Source organism: Corvus brachyrhynchos, unplaced genomic scaffold (assembly GCF_000691975.1).
Source record: "Corvus brachyrhynchos isolate BGI_N302 unplaced genomic scaffold, ASM69197v1 scaffold3, whole genome shotgun sequence".
Lineage (NCBI taxonomy): Eukaryota > Metazoa > Chordata > Aves > Passeriformes > Corvidae > Corvus > Corvus brachyrhynchos.
The window spans coordinates 7,394,882-7,404,643 of NW_008237619.1; the positions used below are offsets into that span (position 1 = coordinate 7,394,882).

The 9,762-nt window shown below is 43.0% G+C and overlaps 1 protein-coding gene across 3 annotated transcripts in view; it reads right to left on the minus strand.

Moving 5' to 3' along the window:
- The window catches only part of PLA1A (phospholipase A1 member A), a 31,965-nt gene extending 22,407 nt beyond the window's left edge, over window positions 1-9,558 (minus strand). For all 3 annotated transcript variants that reach the window (XM_017731900.1, XM_008631740.2, XM_017731901.1), the window contains exon 1: window positions 5,481-9,558. In XM_017731900.1, coding sequence (XP_017587389.1) covers window positions 5,481-5,614 — 134 coding nt within the window. In that variant the 5' untranslated portion in view covers window positions 5,615-9,558. The remainder of the gene's footprint in view (window positions 1-5,480) is intronic.
- Window positions 9,559-9,762: the final 204 nt, after the last annotated feature.

A 9,762-nucleotide genomic window follows, 5' to 3' on the forward strand; every position in this document is an offset into this window, starting at 1 on the left:
GAGCGGGGCGTCCCTGGCCGCCGGCTCGCTGCCCTCCCGAGGCGTGGTGAACACAACCGGGCAGCCGCCTCTCTCCCGCGCCTAAAATTAGAATTACGTATCGGCCATCAGCACGTTCAGGACCTCCCCACCCTGTTCTCGGCATCCTGTGCCCCGTTTGTTTCAAACTTGTGTAGACGGGGAGCTTGGGGTAGGGATGTGTGTGGTTTTTATGGCACACGCGCACGAGGAGTTAACTCCTGCCTCGCTGCGAAGGAAGCAGGGCCACAGCACGAGGGCAGCCTCCTCCTCCTCATACCGGGGCGCACGTTTGCCTCCGGGTCCTGAAGTGTTAAGGAAGTCAGGAAACCAGCTTTTATTGTAAAAGTATTCTTGTCATCCCTAAATGTGAAAATGCTGTTTATTTTGTATTCTGTGTTCCTTCTTGCTCATGGATAAAGCATCAACGTTCTCAATTGTTTTGTGTTGCTTTGGGGGTTGTTTTGTTTGGTTTTTGTTGTTATTTGGTTGGTTCGTGGTTTTTGTTTTTTTTTTTTTTTAGAAGTAAATTATTACTATTAACTGCTATCGAAATATTAATCAAAGGCCTTTTTAATTCAAATGCCTGAGGAGCATAACCCTTACACCCATAGCCCTTGCAGTGGGCTGTGAACATGAGAAGTATAAACAAAATTTGCTGAATTTTGAAATTGAAGATGGATGTACAAACTTTCTTCTTGTCATCAGAGTGAGCTGCTATTGCTAGATTGGCCAAAAAGCATGATTTAATCTGTGAAGATCTTCTTATCGTTCCTCTCTTCTAAGGGATTTCTCCTGACTTTGGGTTTTGGGTTTTTTTTGCTTTGGGAGTTTCCTCAATGTGACTAAAATAGGAGCTATTATATCCCCCTGTTTAAAAAGGAACTTCTCCGCTGCTGAAAGTTCTGAGCAACTCCCTGTGATTTCCTCCTGTTCCAACAGTCTTCAACTTGCTTTATTTAATTGAGATTGTGAGATCCTGTTCTGTAAGAGCGTTAGGGGTCCAGGCGTGCAGGGAGGACCAGTGGAGAAGCCAGGACACTGTCCCCCTGCATGAGTCTGTCTGCTGATGTTAAGCCTTAGCTGCAAGTTCTTATCTCGCCTGCAGTGCTTTTGCAGAGGTTTCTAATGAGTATGACTCAGGCATGATTCACTGAGTATCCTCTTGTAACTTTTTCTGCAGTCAAGGCTCTTTGTTACCTCGTGTTATGTAAGTTGGCCTGCTGTTGATCTGAACATCTGATCCCTGTGCTATAGACTTATCCAGAAAACAAGGTTCCAGGTTCCAAAGAACATACAATTCAAAGGCAGAGAAGATGGTAATTGGACATCTGGAGAGGATAATAGTGGCTTCAAGTATCATAATGTCCTCCTTTAATGAAAAACATAGCTAGTTCTGTTGTCTTCTCTGTAAAACTTTAGAATCAAAGTGGTTGATTATGGCAGGAGATCAGGAATGCAAACTCTTTACTGTTGTTCAGTAAACTAAACAGGCATGATTTCACACCATGATTTTGTTTGTATGCTTGCACTATTGCTGTTATGTGTGTGTTGACTGTTGTAAATGTTTCATGTTGATTTTAACAAGGTAAAATAATCTATCATCTCTCTATGTGAAAATCAGACCCTGGAAGTCAGACTGATCTGCCCAAGTGCATAAAGCAAATCAGTAGCAGTTCAACTTGGCATGCAAGTTTCTAGCCTTGCAAACACCTGTTCTAAACACCAGGATGCTGTTGGTAGATCCTCATCCTCTATCAGCCTTCCCCTCCTGAATCCCTTCTCCATCCAAGTTTAAAGCACTGCGCTTGTCCCAGTCATGTTGCTCAACATCTGGAGTAGGGGAGGAGATGTGCTTCTTCATTCCCCTGTGGGATCCAGAAGCTGCAGTGTAGCTTTGGTGTCTTCAGAAATCCTGCATGCCAGGCCAAGTCAGTTTTTTATCTGTTAAAACCTCAGGCTTGTCAGTTACAGTGCAAAACCTCTCCTTGAGGCTATGGAAGGACTTAGATTTTTAGACCTACCAGGAGTGTGCTCCTACAGTTGTTGGAAGTTCAAGACAAAACTGTGTTCAGATTTGGGATTCTGGATGTTGTATGTGCATGGGAAGAAAGTCAATGTGGTGTCTGTGGCCTAGTTTGGTGAAGGAACCCACAGAGAGAGATTCACCTCCCTGTAGGAGGTGAACAAATAATACCACACCAACAGGAGGATTGCAGGGCAAGCCACACCTGTGGGGATGGTCTTTTGCACTGCAGATGGCAGCCAGACTTTTACTTGCTTTAGCTGTGTCAGGATCCTGCCCCAAAAGCAGAGAGGATGTGGGAAATAAGCTGGATATGAACTAGAGCACCTAGAAGCATTCTGTGTCTGTAGTAAGGCTCATCTGAAAGCCAGACAACTCCTTCAGAGTTCTGAGGGTCAGCTCTTTGTCATGCAGTATAACTGCCTTCTAGTTCTTGCATATTTAGATGGATTCCTTAATGCCATTTTCATTGTATCCTTGCATTAATGGTTGCTTCATTTCCCAATTCAACTTCTTTATAAAAATTGAGTTAAACTGAGAAAACCTGGTTCACCTAAAAGCGGAAGTTGCCATCTCCAATACTGAGCATAGACTGATAACCTGAGAGCTGATAAAATTATTCTTTGTTTTAGACTTCTTCTGAGAGTGACCAGCATAGAAACCAGACTTACTTCAATATGGCTTTTTGTTTCTGTGTCATTAGGCAGTTCAACAAGTTTGAGCTGGCTTTTTTTTTTTAATTTTAAATTTTCCTGTGTTTTTGTCTCTGTACACAGAAATATGTGCTCCTTCCTTTCCTTTTTTTTGAGAAATCCCCATGTTTTTCTGATCAATGTTTCTTCTGTGTCTCTCCACTTCATGAGAGGTGTCATGGGAACTACATTACAAGACATTGGGATGAATGGGGGAAAACCTGGACTCCTAACAAATTTGGGTTGTTTGTGGAATGTGGTTATTTTGTGTGTTGCTAATAGAAATGTCAAACACAATTTTAAATAGTATAAATGGAAAAATCAGTTATCAGCACTGTCAACCTGACACCTGCTTGTGTTGTCCTGTAACCTTACTCCTGAATTTTCCTCAATAAATAGAGGAAGTTATAAATTCCTCACAGAGGAAAAAAATCAAACCAGACGTCTGCCCTCTGCTTAAAAACTCTTGATAAGAGCTGAAGGTGTTATATCATATTAAAACCAAAATGAAGCAAATAATATTTTTGCCATGGCTATTTAACACTACAGGATGAACACAGAGTGAAAACTTTCTGATAGTTTCTTGCCTTAATGTAATTAATGGTCTTAGACTTTAGATAGCCAGGATCATCTCTGGATTGCATACACAGGCTGCTTTGATTCTGAGTGTGTTAAAGGTGTTCATCAAGAAAAGAAAAGAAAAAAAAAGTGTGTCTAGGTTTGTCTATTTTTGGTTTTTTCCTTACTGGTCCTCCTATCTGCTTACAGCCTCAGGAGAGCCTGTTGGCCGTGTTCAGGGTAGTGTGACTGTAGGCTGGCTGGGTGATACAGGCTTTGTAAGAGACAGAAGTTGTAATTTGGAGTATGTTTAAGCTGGTGTTGCCACAGGTCGAGAACAGTTCCTCTCCATGTCATTAGTTTGTGCCATCCTTCATAAGTAGAACTGCAAAGATGATCTGGCTGAAAATTCTCTCAGTTGAAGGAAAAAGTTACCAAGAGAGATTATCTTCTCAGTCCTGTTGATTATGGAGCCTACATAAAGACTGTGCTTGTACAGCATAGGAAGTGCTGCTATCTGAATATTGGGAGTAAGTGACCAGAGGGTTTGGAATCATAAAATGGTTTGGGTTGGAAGGGACATTAGTGATCATCCAGTTCGAGCCCTCTGCCATGGGCAGGGACACCTGCCTCTGGACCAGATTTCTCAGAGCCCCATCCAGACTGGCCTTTAACACTGCCAGGAACGGGGCACCCACAACTTCTCTGGGTAACCTGTTCCATTGTCTCTGGACTGATTTTGAAGTGCTGCTTTTTTTCATAGTTCAAGGTAGGCTTAAATGCAGAGCAGTTTTGTCCCTAAGCAAAGCCTAGAGACTGAAAAGAATCAATATTCTGCAGGACACAGTGATCCTCCCTAATAGTTCACCACCGCTAAAAGTGGTGATTGCCAGGCCTCTTCCTCCCTGGTCTGTTCCAGTGCCAAACACCTTCTGGGTTAAGAACCTTTTGTTAACATCCAGCCTAAACCTCCCCTGACACAGCTTCAGGCCATTCTCTTGGCTCCTGTCATTGGACAGATCTCTTCACCTCAGAGAAGAGATCAGTGTCTGGCCCTACTCAATGTTCTTGCTCTTGCTTTTCCCTGTTTCGCTCGCTTCTACTCCATTCCATGCACATCGTGTTCCCATGATGAGTCACATACGGGAATTACAGTCCTTCTGTGGGTTTTTTGTTGTTTCTTTAGTTGGAGTGGGTGTTGTGTCAAGTTAACTGTCAGCAGATTGTACTGTCTGTATGACTATGTCACTGCAGAAACAGGCAGACCAATACAAGGGAGAGGGAGGTAAGTCCATCCCCATGCTTTTGGTCACCAGCTTAGTTTAAAAATAACCATGTAGCTTTTGTGTGGGAATGCTGCATGTTTTGCCCTTGCTTAGGGATATGACTGAAAGTATGGATTTTGTAGTGGGGTGTTACGAGCAAGAGTGTTTGAGATTGCTTAAAAAATCACTGGCAAGGGTATGAGTAAAAGATTTGATTTTAAGAGACAAAGCATGACAAGTTTGTTGGCAAGATTCACTCTACTACTTACAGGACAGCTAAGGCACAACAAGGGAAAACAAGCAACAACAAAACCAAACTAAATCCAGGCAATCAAAACAGAAATGAACTGAGAACTATCTGGGGGGGTGTGTGTATTTAGGTGTGTGTGTGTGACAAAAGACAGTGCAGGCAAGGATAAAAAGGAACACAGTCCAAAAGCTTAACAACACTCAAACTTAACAATACTTTAACTTAACTTATACCTTAAGCCTAACAATTTAACACAGGAAAAACAGTTACTTTATACCTAACTTAACTTATAGCTTAATTTATAGCTTAACCGTAACATTCTAACGGAGGAATAACACTTAACAACATTTAACCTAACTTATAATTTCAAAGTTACAAGTAGCAAGTCAGCAGAAGAACAATGCTTAGCAACACTTAATGTAGCTTACAACTTGCGTTTAATAACTTAGCAAAAGAACAACACTCAGCATCATTTAAGTAAGCTCCTAACTATAACTTAGCCTTACTTACAGGCCTAACTTACTTAGGTATCTGAGGTACTTAACAAGGAAAGCAGCATCTCTCTCAGATTTGCTATAGCATACGCGCAGGTGCAGGCACACTGACAGAAACAGTCAGTACAAGCAAGGTACCTGCAAACAATTCCATTCAGAGGCCAGTGAAATACTCACTTTGGATGCTTTTGCATCTCCTGACAGGTGAAGGATTGGGCCTCGAGCAGTGAGGGTATCAGCCCAGGATATGCTGTGTTTTGGCGATCCTCCAAGTATAGCAGACCTGAAGGTTTGCTGGCTCTGAGAGGCATCCCCCTCAGAGGCAGATGCTGATCACAGCCCGTGGTGGCCCAGGGGAGCTCAAAAGGCTCTTGTTTTGGACCGCTGCAAGAGAATGGGCTTCAGTCATAACAGTGTTTCATCCTGGACACAGTGTGGGCTGGCACTTTCTTTGAAAGTGTGAGAACAGGAATATTATGCCATTCAGAAAAGAGGAATGTTTTCCAAGGCTGGTCATAGGGAAAATAGGAGCTTTGTTAGCAATTCCTGGAAGCAGACAGTATTTCTGATAAGCTCAGAAAAAGCTGAGCCCAGAGGCTGTTTTCAAGGCCAAGGCCTAGCAGGCATTTCTCAGATCACACTCCAACCTGGAAAAGAGGAGGGGGGAATGCACCACCACATGGGAGGGACCCAGGCCTGTTGCTGGGTGCCACCCTTGGTCCTGCCTTTGCTGATGTGTAGAGCTCTGTGGATGCAGGCAGCTCTGCATTGTCTGGGAGGAGCAACACACACCTCTGTGAACATGCTGCAGTATGCAGGAGAAAACCTCTGCTTTGGGTGTTACATGTGTAGGATTTGCATTCATTCCTGTGCAAACCTGATTTTATCTTGCAACAGCCTGGGTTGCTGCTACAGCTTATTGTCGTCTGTGTTCTCTCTCTCCTGATTGTAGCTTTTGCCTGTGCTTTTATACCATGGGTCTAAGTGCTTTCTTACTGGAGTTTGGGAAGTGGGTTGTGTTTGTGGCCTGTGGGGGAATTAAGAGGACTATGGTTGGTGTATATTCCCATAGTCCTTCTGGACTGAACATCTATTTCAGGGTTTTCTGCACCTGGTGGTTTTGAGGGCTAGCAGGGAACATATTTGGCCCTGCTAATTACAGTTGCTGGGAGAATTAAAAATTTTTTAAAAGCCTTAAAAGGGGGTAGTTGGGAAGTTACAAAAAAAATCAAACAAAAATCTGCTCTTTAAAAAGCCCTGCTCCTGAAGCAAACAGTTCTTTGCCATAAACTAAGCAGTAAGGACTTTTCCACCAAGTTTCGGCAGGTGGAATGTTTGTATCTTAATGGTAATAGGAGAGCCTAGCTGCTGCCTGTATAGACCTAATATATCCCTGTATGCATTTCAAATAGGTATTTGAGACCAAAAAAATTAATGATAGCATTAAAAATAAAAAGGGATTAGCTTACAGATGTTCTCCAAAATAACTAGGCCTTACATCAGCTCCAAGAAAAATAGTCAAACCAGGTAGATAAATACAGTAATGAAGCATTTATTGCTGATAAACGGACAAGTAAGTAATGAAGCATTTATTGCTGATAAATGGAGTATAAAGTTCTACTTAGTCTGAGCTGAATATGGATACCTTTAGCCTGCTAAAATGCTGAAAGAGTCAGAAATAGTCTGGGGAGTATTAAAACTCCAGTACAGCACTGGGTTCTGTGGGTCTGGCTGCTGGAGAAATGGGAGCAGAAGATGATGTAGACAAGGTGAGGTGGTGGGTTTGCAGAAGAGGCTTTGCCCACGCAATGTTAACTCCTCTTTATCTGTGACACTTTGAGCATGTGATTTGACTGGAAGGAAAGAACACTAACACTTGGCATAAGAAGGAATCTGGAGTGGATTTTAGGCAATACAGGAGCAGTTAGTGTGATGATTTCTGTAGAGACTACTGGAGGCCTTAGCACAGCAGTATTTTTTTTGTGTGAACTTTATCTGGGAATAATAGGCTACAATAAGGAGAGAGGGAGAAAGCAGAGAAACTTAAAAAAAGGCAGTTCTAGCCTTTCAAAAAGAGTGTGTGAGAGAGTGTCTGGTTGTCATTTCTCCTTCTTTGCCCACCGCTGTGGAATGGGAAATAAGTTTTCATTTAAAATAAATAAGAAAAATGGGGAAGGGTTCCTTAGGAATTTATAAAACATAATGACACATGCTTTCTCCAGAAGCTCGAACATGCGTGGTTATGACCTTATGCAACATTTCTGTATGATTTCTTCAAAAAAAGGAAGCTGACAGCGCTAAGTGAGAGACTTCTTCACATTTTCTCTCAACCAGTGAAGCAGGGAACTAAAACCAGAGACTGGGTTTTTTAAGATGGGAGGAGATAACTTATCCTTGAGGAATAACCATTCCTTGTCCTGCTGTTGGGAGCCCTGAATGCCCTTGGGCAGGAGCTCTTCAGCTCCTTGCTGCCAAGCCTTTGTTTCACCAGTCAGCAAGAAAAGAGTGTGCTGAAGACAGCAGTGCCCCTTGTGCTGAGCAGAACCTGTGAAGAGAAAATGTGGGTTTTTTTCAGCTCTGCTCTCCTTCAGTCTCATTCCTGGGCTTGAAGAAGCAACAATTTTGCTCTCATAACTCCAGCCTAGCACTTATGACTAACTGAGAGTAAAGACATGGAGTGTTTACCAGGATCAACACTCAAACTTAGGAAGTTATTAGGGGTTGGCTGAGCAGTGGTGGCTGTCCTTGCTCATGTTCTTAGTTCCCAGCAAACAGCTGCTGTCCTTCCTGAAGGCTCTTGTCAACAGCCACTGTGGTTTGGCTTGTGCTGATGTCAAGCCACCACAGCTTGACCACCCCAAATCTACTGAGAGGTAGAAATTCACGGTGGGAAGAGGAGGGAGTATTTCTCCATACTAGGAGTACTATAGGTCCTTAGGCAGTGAGGGGTGACTTCTTGAGGAATATGTGCTCCTGGAAATTGTCTTTTGCGGGCAGAAACAATGGACTCTACACGATTCAATATGAATCAGGCAGAAGCCACTTTATTGATGAACTACTGTCCCTGATACACAAATCTTGCTTTCCCTGCACGCGGTCATGCATAATTGTTATTGGTTAAGGCCTATTTTCACACGCTACTTTATGCTTTATGATTGGCTCTTGTATGTGTGTCACATTGTCCCTCGTGTATGTCACAACTGTCCTTCAGTTTGCATTTTCTTATCCTTTTCTTCCTTTGCTTGTTCCTCGTTCACATCCTCCCCAATGCTGCTTGTTCTTTTCTCGCAACCTTCCCATGGACTTTCTCCCCTGTTCAAGTCCTTCTGTCTTACATGCTCTGGATTTTCTATCTTATGGCTGGTTCACATTATGTCCATTTTCTAATAAAGGCATGGTTTCCACAGTCTTTAGGAAACAGAAGTCTCTAACAAGGCTCCAAGCTTCGTCAGATCAAAATAGCGTTCCACCCCACCCAACATCTTGCAATCTTGTGGTCTCCAGACACAAATTCTGGAGCTCATGCATTCTTTTTCTTCTGGAAATCATTAATTGAGATGTGTGGAATGAGATGCTCAAGTGAAATGTTTAAATCTTCCTGAACAGGGTAGACTACAAAGAAAGTGGGTACGTTGTGTTGAAAAGATGTGGGAGTTGATAGCTTACCCTGATTACTTCTACAGTCCCTGTACCTGGAAAAGGCCACCATGTAAGCACAGGCAACAAGAAGCTGGAACTCTAATGGAGCAAGAAGAGTGCTTTAATGGGTAAATTACAAACAGATTGGATATTCCATAAAAAGCAAGGCATGGAGAAGACATGTGTGTGCAGTTCTCTACCCAAGCACACGGAAGTGCATTTCTGTTGCTTGTCTTCAGTGTCCTGTCAGAGAAAGTCTGTGTTTCTCTGGCGTGGCAGAAGACCTGATGAGCACTGTTCTTTGTCAGTGGGAAAAGAAGGCCTAGCTGACCTTTCTGTCTGCTTTCATATGGAAAGGAGATAAGATGTGGAGAAAGATGGGTTTTCTGGACTCATATTCAGTTTAGGGAAGACTTGTTTTGGTGTGATAAAGCTGTAGTATCTGCACTGGTTTAGGAACAGCAGTAAGTTTGCCTACAATGATGACGTGAGAAGCAAGGGAAGCACAGAATGATATAGGAATTGGTGGTTTCGTAAACTGATGCCATTTGGGAAAAAATGAAAAAAGATCAAACCCAAAATAGTAGCTGTCACTTGGAACCAGTTGGCTTGAGGAGTAAATGTTGCAGTGGGGATCCTGCAACACGCATATATCAAACCAGGAGTCCCGTGGAAAGGAAATATATATGGACAGACAGATTCTTGATAGCTGTTTCAGAGATGTTTCTTTCTCCAGCCGCATGGCCGGGGCTGTGCTCAGGAACTGTTCCAGTCACGGGGCCAAGGGGCCTTCTGCCCGCGCAGGGAACACAAACCAACC